The 13,283-nt window shown below is 38.7% G+C and overlaps 2 protein-coding genes across 9 annotated transcripts in view; one reads left to right on the forward strand and one right to left on the reverse strand.

The window, feature by feature from the left end:
- Positions 1-1,783: 1,783 nt before the first annotated feature.
- On the forward strand, positions 1,784-4,113 carry LOC102193684 (parapinopsin-like). The gene is made up of 4 exons (XM_005741514.1): positions 1,784-2,114; positions 2,226-2,554; positions 3,069-3,311; positions 4,003-4,113. Exons 1-4 carry the CDS (start codon positions 1,784-1,786, stop codon positions 4,111-4,113), a joined length of 1,014 nt encoding a protein of 337 aa, XP_005741571.1.
- A 241-nt stretch (positions 4,114-4,354) lies between these two features.
- cacna1da (calcium channel, voltage-dependent, L type, alpha 1D subunit, a) overlaps positions 4,355-13,283 on the reverse strand; it is a 60,103-nt gene continuing 51,174 nt past the window's right edge. For 5 of the 8 annotated variants that reach the window (XM_005741485.1, XM_005741486.1, XM_013912970.1 and 2 more), the window contains 8 exons: positions 12,053-12,169; positions 11,247-11,638; positions 10,176-10,202; positions 9,394-9,522; positions 9,140-9,279; positions 8,215-8,321; positions 7,651-7,968; positions 4,355-7,484 (listed from right to left, as the gene is read on the reverse strand). In XM_005741485.1, coding sequence (XP_005741542.1) covers positions 7,179-7,484; positions 7,651-7,968; positions 8,215-8,321; positions 9,140-9,279; positions 9,394-9,522; positions 10,176-10,202; positions 11,247-11,638; positions 12,053-12,169 — 1,536 coding nt within the window. In that variant the 3' untranslated portion in view covers positions 4,355-7,178. The remainder of the gene's footprint in view (positions 7,485-7,650; positions 7,969-8,214; positions 8,322-9,139; positions 9,280-9,393; positions 9,523-10,175; positions 10,203-11,246; positions 11,639-12,052; positions 12,170-13,283) is intronic. The other 3 variants (XM_013912971.1, XM_013912969.1, XM_013912967.1) reach the window with 2 other exon arrangements.

Consider the following 13,283-nt stretch of genomic DNA (forward strand, 5'->3'; position numbering starts at 1 on the left):
ACGACCCAAACAGTTGTAATCTGTGTCTTGACTTGATTGAAAATAAGCCTCTTAAAGGGTTAAACATCGGACACCTCTTGGCATGTTCTCTTGATAATCTGGAGGATTAACCTCACCTTGCAACCCCAGCAGCTGCGGATAACTTAATTCAGGCCACTTCCAATGGTCATTCAGTCTCATGTATTCAGCAAAGGCCATGACTGAGTAAACTGTTCTGGCTTGCTGTGCCATATGTTATTAAGTCTAACATATAAATACAGATCACATTTCATCATCAAAAATCGGTTGTGTTTTTTTCTTTACTTTTTAATCACTGCTGTGAATTTGTGTAACACATTAATTAGTAATCCAGCTAGCAGTGAAATAGTAATATAATAGTAATATTACACTTGTAACGTGTTGTTATAAATAAATATAGATCAAATAAAAATATTTATTTTTACTTGATGATTAGGTTCAATCCTAACCTTTGCACTTGTTAAAGTGTTTGCATCTTGTTGTTGTTTGTCTGAGTTCTGGGTTTAGGTGGAACTTTACAGAGTTATTAATAGCACATCACCGTAATCCTGAGTCCAAACAGCCCGTTACATGAGTTTGTAGCTAAAACGTAACCGGTTACTTCATCGCTTGTTTAATCGAATCTCTCTTTAAGAACTAGTCTTAAGCCAGCCTTCAGAATAAACTTTGTTGCACACAGAGAGACAAAATTGTTCACATCAAACTAATTCCACATAATATAATTAATGCAATGATATATTTACCATTGTCATTATCCTACACAACAAGCACTTCATGGCTTTGTCACCCTGAAGTAAATATTTTATTCATATAGACTATAAAAATACTCAATATATATGTTTTGCTTTCTGACAGAAATCTGTTATTAGTAATATAGTTTCAAAATTAAGTTTGTTGAAGACATTTTTATGCCAACATTCAAGAGAAAAATATTTTAAATCCTCGGACCATTTTGTATAATCCTTCCTTCCCCAACTCACTCAAATCCTAAAGATAAAACTACTCTTGAAGAAAAAAGGATAATTTAATCACATTTGAACTAATTTGTTACACTATTACTGTCATTTTATTGATCTAAAAAATAATTTCCAAGAAAGATGATCATGTTTCTTACGCTGCTGTATTCAAATTTAGCAACTTAGAGAGTTTAATTATGCCTATGCTTTTTCTATACAGAGCAGTAGCACTAAAAGATGCATATTTGAAAAAGTTACAGTTTGATTTTTTTTTTTTAATATACATATGTCCTCATCTCAAGAAGTCACTAGGATGAGTGAGAAAATGTTTCTCCCACAGAAAACGCAACGTCTAGATGAACAGAATCAACTTTTTGGGGCACACAGTCTTAATTACAGTAGTTAGCACATGTTGTGAAACACCTCTCTCTAAGCATTTCACAGACAACTAAATCAGCAGTCTGATTTAGTTGTCCTCTGTGAGGGGGAGCAGTCACAAATAATCTTATATTATTGTATTTTTATTTTTGTTGTATTGTCTTGTTTTTCTTCTGTACTTGCTCAGTGGGTTGAGCGCAGCAACAAGCACTGCCTGTTTAAATCCTTTTACAATTAAGAAAAGGGTGGGGGATCAAGGACCATCATTTTGGAGGAATTACTCTTTGGTAAGTCCAGATCTGGAGGATTTATTCTTAGACTCGAGTCGTCTAATCTCCACTGTCACACTCGAGTAGTGAGATATTGAACTCTGAGCACCTCCAGGGAAGAAAAGACGACCATACCACTTTTTTTTCTATAGTTTTGCACCCATGCAGCACTCTGGATCTTTGCAAAATGCTTCTTTTTACCTGGGTCCGCAGGGGGAACCCTCTCTTCCACGGGCTGGCTTCATCATTCTGTCCATCATTATGGCCATTTTTACTGGTCCGGCCATCACCCTCAACGCTACAGTGATTATTGTGTCCCTCATGTACAAGCAGCTGAGGCAGCCGCTCAACTATGCTCTAATGAACATGGCTGTGGCTGATCTGGGCACAGCCATGACCGGAGGAGTGCTTTCTGTGGTCAACAACGCCCAAGGGTACTTTTCCCTGGGCAGAACAGGCTGTGTGATGGAAGGTTTTGCTGTGTCCTTGTTTGGTAAGTTCAAAGAATACCACATGGAGTACAGTGTCATTAAAAGTACTTTCACCTCCACTAGCGTCCGTGAAAATTCAAATTTTATTTTATTTACTTATTTATTTATTTTAGGTATCACATCTCTGTGCACCGTTGCTCTGATCGCAGTGGAGAGGATGTTTGTGGTGTGTAAGCCACTGGGACAAATTACCTTCCAAAAGAAGCATGCAGTCGGAGGTGTTATATTATCTTGGCTGTGGTCCCTGACATGGAACCTGCCTCCATTGTTTGGATGGGGAAGGTATGAGTTGGAGGGTGTTGGGACATCCTGTGCGCCAGACTGGCACAACAGAGACCCTCAAAATGTCTCCTACATCGTGGTTTACTTTGCGGTGTGCTTTGCTGTTCCTTTTGCCATCATCCTGGTATCCTACACCAAACTAATGTGGACGTTACACCGGGTGAGCTATTATAGATCAGCGTTGAAAAAATAACACGCATACTTTTAAGTTATGGTGTTAAAGTCATCTGCGGGATTTGTAGCGCAATGGAAGTATGTGTTTGAATGTACATTATAACTCTGATCACTAGTATTATGAAGCGCCTTGAGGCGACTTATGTTGTGATTTGGCGCTATATAAATAAAATTGAATTGAATTGAATTGAATAGTAAAATCTCTTAATTTTAAATTTATCATATTTAACTGACAGCTTTAGGCTACACATACTACTCACAATAAAGACAATATACTATAAGAAGTGTGTAAACTTTATGATACAGTGTTTTATTTTTCTGTTTTTTAAAGGTTAAATCAGTTCTTACCAGCTTTTTTAAAATTCTAATCCTGTTCAGTAAAGTGTTTAGTGTCTAGCTGGGGCTTCTTGTCACTTTCAGTTCAGTCTTGAATCTTACTGCAGAGATGTTTCCTCTCTAAATGTCTTTAGTGACCCTATCAGTAACACACCATTTTACAGGTATCAAAGATGGCTTGTGTGGAAGGTGGCGCAGTGGCTAAAGGGGAGATGAAGGTGGCGTCCATGGTGATCCTGATGGTCCTGACATTTCTGATCAGCTGGATGCCGTATGCCACCCTGGCCATGCTTGTGGTGTACAACCCAGATGTGAAGATTCATCCTCTGGTGGGCACAGTGCCTGTTTATCTGGCCAAGAGCAGCACTGTGTACAATCCCATCATCTATATCTACCTCAATAAGCAGGTAATAATTGTATTCAGCCAGATATGGTAAACACATTGAGGGGAACTAGTGAATCAACTCTTTTTTCCGTCACATGAGCACCACCCAGTGGGGATAAAATGTATTACACAGCTATTCAGGAAATACAGGAATAAATACAACACTGTTTCTGTTGGTATTATATAACTTACAGATTTGATATATTTTACGTTGAATATTCCAGTTTTAATGAGAAATTTTTAAATTTGTCTACAGTAAATAAACCATTTCACCCCAGTTTAAAACGAGCAAAGGGTTTAGAGTCTATTTTTGTTTGTTTTTAATTTTACAGTTACCTTCACATATGATCAATTCTCCCATAAAGCCAGTAAAACATATTTTCAATAGACACAATAGACACACAGGAGGGGTTGTAGTTACAGACATGTATGTTTTTCTTAACTGCATATTTCTCTGCTTACAAAAGCCTTATTATATGTTTATACTCTCTTTTTAAAGCATATGTGTAGGGTTGGCAATGAGTTACATTTTAAAAGTTATTTTTATTTTGTCACACTTTAATATCACTGTTAGAGTGTTTGTTTTGTTGTATATGATATAACCTATAATCTAAAAGCCTATCTAATGTACGTAGTTTCTACTGTATATGCTGATAAATCAGAAATGTTATTATTGACTTACAATAATAGACTGTGATATATGTTTCCTTTAGTTCCGTAAATACGCTGTACCCTTCCTGATGTGCGGGAAAGAGCCATGGGAGGACAATGAGGCATCGGAGGCGACAACAACTGTGGAGATAAACAAAGTGTCTCCTTCCTGAAATGTGCAAATGCAACATGCTTGTAAAAATTCATTTTGCAGACGTCTTCTGTCACATTACACAAACGTCAGTGAAGTTATGCGTTTGAATTATTTGTTTTTATTTGCGAGGCGACACTCACAGCAACTGTCTGTCTGCTAAAAAGTGTAGAATGCAAAGAGATTAGAACAGCATTTCAGCATAAGTTTATTCAATGATGATCAATAGAAAATAAAATATCAGTATCGATTCAAAGAAAATCAAGGCCAAAATAAAATAAAATAAAAAATACAAAAAATGTATTGATACAAAACCTAGAGGGTTATAGTAAAGCATTTGCTACTAAAAGAAAAGATGTTTACTCAATAAAAACATTAAGGAGCAGATATCAAGACTTTCAAGTAGAGAACATTATCATGGGTCTTTCCATATTGTACATATATTACATTATCTTCTATTTTAATACAGCTTTCTGAACATTAATAGTAGTAATAGTAATTATAATCATAACAAGATGAAGAAAACTAATAGAAACGTTCAAATCAACATGTGTTTCTCTGTAAACTGGTACTTGATCATTTTATTTTATTTTTTCTCCTACCTGCAAAACAGAGGAACAGTGCACCTTGAAAAATGTTTTTAATACTCTTTCATTCCCAGCATTATGAGGTGAGGTGTAAATGACAAATATAGATTCCACTAAACCATACACACAGTCACAAAAAGTACAAAATTGTCTCACCTTAATACACAAATCTGTTTAGAAAAAGGAGAAACAAAAAGCACTATACAGTTACTTGTGCAAAGACAAACAGCTATGTGCTAATATTTAAATACCATTGGTAGACTGAACCAAATCATTATATTCTTTTTTTCTTTTTTCAGGAATCCCTGACATGAGGTAAAAGTAAGTTCTTTTAATCTTTAGTTTAACACAACTTTTAAAAGTGTTTACAAAATAATGCATATCTTCAGTTCATCAGTACTGTAATTGCTACGAATAGTACAATGTGCCTTTTATGTGCATTGGTCCTTTTTGTGACAGTTATCAACAAAAGGACTACAACACTTTTTTTTTTTTTACTCACAAACAATTCAAAGAGCCCTTTCAATGTGCACACAAAATGGAAAACCTACATTTTCATGACAGTATTCGGTTGAATTAGAGTACAGTATGCACTCGCCTACAACAGCAGGTCACATTAACCCTTAAACGCTCTATGGTAACGCCTGAAATAGCCCACCTCAATTTATTTAGTCCAGTATCTTTATGCAAGAGAAAAACGGATGATGAATGGTTAAAAGATATTTTGTTGCCTTGTGTTTTTAAACTTGTGGGCTCCAGCTACTCCTTTATTTAAACGTACCCAGCGTGGGGTTTGCCGTTCATTTTCATACAGTCACACTAAAATCCACGTTCAGCCCTAGTTAATCTCAACGAATCCACTGTGGGATACTGGGACAAACAGATAAGCTGTGACAATGATATGTCTTCACCAATGCCTAACGAGGTATACTATACGCAGGAACCAGGGAGGCTGAGAAAGAAAGGTTGGGGGTGTGGGGGTTAGTATTGCTTTGCCTCTCTGCAGCATCCTGACACCAGGACACCCTCAGTACTTTCACCTAGAACACATGTTGGGGCTGTTTCCGGCCCTTGGATGTGTGCATGTGTCTTCTGCCACCTAAGCCCTCTCCACATACAGCATGAAGGCTAAGATGTGATAGCTAAGATTCGGTACAAAGGTCTAACGAAACCCTGCCATGACCAACAAAGAGTGAAATTCCCAGCATGAGCTTCGAAAGTGTTAATTTATCCCTGTTATTACCATCTATCAGTTTTCGTTCTTTCAGCAGCAAAAAGGCATTTCAGTAGGGGCTGACAAAAACCTAGGTTTGACTCCGAAGCCAACTGAAAAAAGCAGCATTGTTAATGCACTACGCATTTTAAAATACTGTGCACAAAATATGCAAACAAATGTGTTCGTCACATCTGTGAGAAATTTCAGCACTGGATCCTTGAGGCTTGCCTTCTAAAAATGCTCCATTGTCGGTTTGATGAAGTAACAAGTGTACTCCTATGCTAAGGAAACAAAGCATATCTTGTGCGGTAGTGTCGCCACATAAGCAGAACCTCTAAAGAATGCTGTCGTCATAGGCAAAATAAAAGGTGCATATTGGCAAAAAAAAAAAAAAGCAAATAAATATCCGAACAGTTTAACTAATAAAATAATGCAAGTCTGCTTTTATAGTATAACATGAGTCACGAGGGTCCATATTGCTGATCTTTTAAATGATACATAATTACAAAATATAGAATATCTCTTTACAAAGTTTCTTTTGTTATATAATACAATTTACAGCATATCAACTATGAAATATTAATCAGGCTATTCTAAAGTGTTAAAATAACCTGCCTGCTAGTGCATTTATCACAAATGCTTTAGTTGCTTGAAAAGTACATATCTCAAGTTGAATGATGCTATAAGTAGGACTGTTAGTTCCTGCATAATCTGGTGCAACTCAGCTCTCTATCTCACTATTTCACTCAGCTCTAGCGATCTTTAAACGATCTGCGCTAACGACGAAGGGGTCGAGTTATTCTAAAAACTATGTGAGGAGATATGCCTCTCTATGCTTGCATTGAAAACTTGCATGATATGCCAAACCTTAAAAAAGTGACTGAGGTAATGACATCGAACATCTGATTGTCATCACCCTTAGAGACCCACCCTCTAGAGCATCTCACACCTTTGCCAGTTGGTCCATCTCTTTCACTGGCATCAGCGTTATTGTCTTTGACTGGCTGCAGGCAGAACCTGTATATTACCATCAGGTCAAAGCCTTTGGAAGGAAGATCCAGTCTGTCCCTCTGTGCTCAACAGGAATGGTAACTGGCTCTGTGCTGTGACCTCCACGGCTGGCAGGTGGAGAACAATTAAACGACAGGACTTGTGTGTCTCTCATCCCTATGCCTTTTCTCTTCACTTTAAAGGCACTTCTTTGGGTCAGAGCCAACAGATGCATTTCTTTTAAATTTTCGCAAATCTATAAGGGTCCTAATGTGCAGAATCCTCCAGCCTCTGCTATAAAGTTGTGATGCAGATCATCTCGTCTGCCAGGTCCTCCTCGTAAGGACCTCTGGGTTCTGTCTCTGGCTCTTCATCACTGTAGCTGGCTGCGGTGTCCGGCAGTTCATAATCCCTTGGAGTCAGAAGGGGAAACACATTTACCCCATTGATACCCGGGGACATTCCTCCATTCAGCAGGTGGCTGGCTGCACTCTCCATCTCATCTATCGTCATCTCACATGCATCTGCTATCTCGTGCTTTGTGGCAGCGACAAACTTGGGATCCTTGGCATATCTCCCAAGTCCTTCTGATATCAAAACCTGTTCGGAGGAATTTGAAGAAAAATATCTCAGTGTGGATTTTTTTAGGACTGTGTTTTGTGTTTTGTTCAGATGACACAATAAATCTGAAAATGTGCTTGTGAGATCAAAGCCCAGGTCATGCAAAATTTCCAGTAACTATTCCACCAAACAGCCTTAAACTCACCGCTTCCACAAGGCTTGTTGCACTGCCTCTTTTCTGGTGGTACTGGTTATGGTACTCCGGAGGAACCTGCAGGTGCACAGGTGAGTACGTTCTCTGGGAGAACTCGGGATCGTCTGTGTACCAGGAGCTCTTGCGCACAGACACTTGGCTACCAACAACACTCTCCCTGTGTGGGTGTTCCACACGTATGAGAGGGGTGTAGTATGGTGACTGGTCTTTACTGGCCGGTGTGGCAGGGGGTGTGGCCCAAGAACGGGTGGAGCGGGTTGGGGAGAGGCGATGGGCTCTGCTAGAGTCCAGCCCTGCTACAGCCATAACCTGATGGGTGAAGAAGGAGGATTTTGACGGTGGAACACAAAAGTGACTTGAAGTATAGTTAAACTGTGCCACCCACTTGGGAAGCAGTTCTGTTTGCTGCTATTTCATAGCTGTGTAGTATCTCGATTCAACAGTTTTCTGTGATATTTAGCAATTCATTTAAGAAAGCTGATGCAATCTGCAACTTACTAACAAATGTCACTCCACCCAAGGCCAAAAATGTAACTTAAAGAATGCCTGTGTTACCTGGTGCTGCATAAGGTGCAGTGGTAGAGCAGTACGCTGATGTGGAAGCTCATCATGGCTACTTTGTCTGCGCAGACACTCAAAGTTGAAGGATGGCCTTCTATTACCTGAATTAATCCAGAGTAGAGCAGTGAGCATTAACTTAGAAACAATGAGAGAAATTCAAACATACGAGTAATACAATACAATAAAATGAACAAAAAGCAAAGTTTGTGTACATGTACAACCTTTAAAAGAAAACTACAGCTTTGTGAGGTTTGTCCACAAGCACACAAAAAACGCCACACAGCTATTTTATGTTGCTCATCTATTAAAATCACCTTAACTGGATAGAGGATTAACATTTGCCACTTTAATAATTTCAGATATTAAGAAAATCTATGTTCTGATCAATGTACTAATGTGCAATGTAATAACAAGCTATGAAGAAATGAAAAGCAAAGAGGGGTGTGCCTCACGTAAAATCTTTCTACAATATTTAACATTGACACATGGCACCAGGTCAAGGAGGACGACAATCACAGGCTGTTTTTATAGGATGAACAATTTTAATATTTTAGCCATCTTACTTTTTTGGAACCAGAGCCCACATGAAAGGGAAGGATCTGACCAAAAACCAAGGACACTATTACTGTAGCGACAATCACACAATAAGAATACCCTAAAGCATACCCTTCTTTCCTGTCTGCTTACTCTATATCAAACCATAACTGACTAAATGAACATCAGGCCGTGTTAAATAAAGTCATTACTGAGAGTGCAGACTGATTGAGAAAGATTTTTTTGAGCATAATGCTTATTTTTCTAATCGACTCCTTTTTGCCCCCTACTGGCCATTAGAAAGAATGCATTCAAATATCAGCCTCCACTTTCAGAGAAGAAAGCCACGTCTATCTTTTATATATAAATGATGGTCATAATATACCTTGAGGTGTTGCAGGAAGCAATCTTCTCTTTGGTGACCTCCGTGAGTCGCGGTAGAGAGGCTGCTCATCATCATCGTAGTAACTGTCAGGATGATGGTAGCCTTTGGGAGTCTCATACTCCGTGTCGCTGTTCTGATACCTGGTGAACATTACATTATGGGATCCATTATCCAAAACACCTTTGGAATAAATTTCTAGCCAAGTCAGAATGAAATTGCAACTGCAAACTGCAAAACTGTGAAAAGACTGTTACCTGTCCCCTGACAGCATACTGTCATCTTCATAAAACTCCTCCCCGCTGTAATACTCCCCGGAGAAATGGTCTTCATCAAACTCCTCCTCCCTTCGGATGGTGGGATGGCGACCATCCCCTCTGTGGGACCTGTGAAAGAGCCAGGGCAGAGGGGTTAGAGCGTGCACACCGTTACTGTCGTTATGGGGGTTACTGCTATACTGCCATGCACTGCCATGCAGACACAAGCCTACAGGGGGCAGCAATTCAAGAGACCACCCTTTTACAGCCAAACCAAGACAAACAGAAGTCGTGGGTTATCTCTGCCATGTAAACACCCCATCCACTTTGACATTCACTACTTTAATTAAAACACATCTCTTTCTAGTAAGTCATGACGTTAACTATATGCAGTGTTGCGGGAAATGTGCACTAAACAGAAGAAGTGGACACAAGTAGTGATTTTCACTCACTTCATTTCAAACATTCTCATACACTCCCCTGTCTTCAAGCATCTGGGTAGTCCTTTAAAGCAAGCGCATCACTTTTACACATGCATTAAGCAGGGCTGCTCTCAGCACAATGCTGGCCACTCACATTCATTTCTCTATTATTTATCCAACAATGCATAAACACAACTGTGCCATAACAACTAGGAAAGCAAAATGACTGGCCAGTATGTAATGTGAAACACTGACTTAGCAAGGATGCAACAATTTCCAAAACCAAGTCAAAATGAAACAAAAGTCCTTCTTTTGCTGTTGAGACACATTGCTGGAACCAAACCTAGAAAAACAACATACCTAACATAGGTCTCATAGTAGCGCCTTCTGTCCAAGAAAGCACAGGGATGGCCAAGAGAAAGAATTTAGTTAGGAAGGAGAAAGGGAGAAGGAGAGAACACAGGAAACTGGGTGAAGAAAGTGTGACATATATATCATACAGTATATGAAGCATATACAGCATTCTCATATATATGTACGAGGAGAACAGAGAGTGACGGCGATGACTCCACTGTTGGCTGACAATTCCATTATCTATCTTTAAGATAAGAAACAATCTGAGAATCATTTCTTTTTCATAAAGAGGAAGCAATGAAATTGTCCCCCAAACTTCTTGGGCACTAAGGAAAAACAGGCCCAATACTGGAGAATGTAGTTTAAACAGAAGATGGGAAATCAGAAGAAAAATGTGCTACTGGTCACAAATTAAGTGTCAGTACAAGAGTAGGCTTATGATGCATGGTGGAATGAAGTTTCCAGTAGAGGCTAATGTAATGGAAAAGTCTGATAAGAATCTGCCTGTGGAAAAACACAGTAGCAGTATTGTCCACCGATGTCTGACAACAGCAAGCACTCACACAGTGAATAACCACAGTGATGTTTTTAAAAATAAATCCTCTTATGTGTTGTTGTACACCATAAGAAGTCTCTTCGTGACTATCACTGGGCAGAAATGAAGACAAGGACACCTCTTAATATGTGTTAGTGCTATATGTTCTTCCATAATTATCAAATTCATTGTAACATACACTTGTAATTACATTCATACATTGGTGGTATCTGACTTTTCTACAAAGATTTTCTTACAGATGAGTTAGTTCAGATAGTATTGAAATTCCTGCTGCAACAGTCCATGTTGAGCACGTCTTGATGTGACGTAATGTTTTACATGTTTAGTCCACATGTAATTGCAACATTTGACGCGTAATGGGAGTAAGTACACACTGCCAAATAAAATGTGCCAGAGACAAAGGATACAACAACAGGGTGTGAATGGAGCTTCAGGTTTATATAAATTTATATAAATCCACTTTCACTCTATATTGTTTGATCTAATTCTGCAACATGACATAATGATCACTGTGTGGATACCTTTGACCCTGGGGTGTCCGTGGCTTGTCGTAATCATAATAGGAGCTGCGTAGACCTGGATAGCCATTGGGAGGTGCGTGTTCGTAGTAGCGATGGTGTCCTCCGTTGGGCAGACTGGACACGTTGGCATTGTTGAGGTTTATGTTGGTAGATTTGGGAGACTTTCCGTAGGAGTTGTGGTGGCGGTGGTGATGATGGTGGTGGTGGTGATGATGGTGGTTGGGATGGGACATTGCATTGGCTCTAGACAGGCGTCCTACTGGCTGCTCCATGTGGGCGTAGTGAGGTGGAGGCTGCACTTGCAGAGGGCGCTGAGTGGCATTGGTTTGATGCCCATTGGATCGCCGATGACCACCATTCATGAGATGGTTACCAAAGAGTCCACCATTACGCTGTGAAGGAACACTCACAGTAAAACCACCAGCATTTCTCCTTCTTACAAGACAAATGCTATTGATGTTAAGTCTGAGGGCTGATATTGTTTAAGAAAAATATATGTGCAAAAGTAAGTTAGGAAGCTGGTACATGGCATGATGTGCGAGCAAAACAAAACACTGTTTAGATTGTTGGAACTGAAATGGAGAAGAAACATAATAAAGCAAAATGAACTCATTAGAAGAAAAAAAAAAACTTACATAGTGCAGATATAAAATCTGAAGCTAATGCTTCTGCTACAGATTTAGCTGCTAAATGCTTCCTACTCCATTTCCATCTACAGCTAGCTTTTTCACACGTACCTTTCCATGAACAAGAATGAATATTTACAAGCACAAACATTTCCCTTTGTGTAAATTTGAATCAGTTACCCTATAAATTTCCTCGTCTTCCTCTGGAATAAAGTCTATTAGTTCGTCATCCTGCAGATCACATGATATCGCCCGGCGAATTTCAGGCCCAATATCATGCAGCGTACGAAGGCCAGCCTGGAACCATGACAACAACAAGGCTAAGAGCTATGGTTGTGACCTCCATCTTAAAACTCACAGTGCGAACTCTGACATCATACAGGCACAACCACCACACATACTGAACATACACGCACCTGTGCTGTACAACACCTGACACTTACAGTACTTTCAGACTGTGAGAGATGAGAACACAGAGACAGGCAGATGTGCTCTCCTGAATGTAGCCTTCGGTAGATTCCAGATATGCTTCTGTCACATACTGGGAATACTTTGAGTACTGCAGGAAGTAATTTAATATGAATAAAAAAATGTGATTCATGGCTATTTCTTGAGTTAATTATAGAAAAATGTATGTTCAATCACCCATATGTTATGTTTAGTATTCGATTTTCATTGCAATGATTGCAATTTGTCAAATAAAACTTGACAGAAAGAGAAATCAACAACTCAAAGAATTTGATTGCTGCAGTTGCCTTCCTATCACCAAGAACGGGAGATTATGTTGACTGTGTGGTGCCTAAAATGACTGGATTCCAATTTCTTAAACATCTTATTAATTTGGAAAAAGAGAGCAATTTACATTTCAGGTGAAAGCATTGCATGTAATTATATAATTGATTCGTTTTACTTTTTTTATTTATCTTCATATTTATTCTGCTATTAACTTACCTTCCCATTTTTATGTTTTTTCTTTAAATTAAATCTTTTTTGTATGTACTCATTACTGCGCTACTTTACTTTTACACTTCCAAATTACTTAACATTACTCCAAAAAAGTATTTATTCGTATATTTCGCTTTTACTTTTGCTGATGTTGTTTTGTAGCCCTTTCAGTCCCTTTTTTTCCCTCTGAAATATTTTCCACTAGTTGGAAAGTACTTGGATGAAAAAAATAAAATGTAAATAATGTAAAAATATAATTTTCTTCTCACTCTTTTCTTTGTAGATCTATATAATAGCAGAATACATAGAAAAAGTTAAATATAAAGAAGCTAGTTGGTCATGTTTTTGTCTGACAGTGATATATGGGACTATACTGACGCCATATATCATACGATATAAGGTAACAGAAACTGCAACAAGCTTTGCATGTGAAATTCATGAGTCGTGGACTGTGATGCACAGAAAA

The sequence above is a fragment of the Pundamilia nyererei genome, unplaced genomic scaffold, assembly GCF_000239375.1.
Source record: "Pundamilia nyererei isolate P.nyererei 1_Seehausen unplaced genomic scaffold, PunNye1.0 scaffold00110, whole genome shotgun sequence".
Taxonomy (NCBI): Eukaryota; Metazoa; Chordata; class Actinopteri; order Cichliformes; family Cichlidae; genus Pundamilia; species Pundamilia nyererei.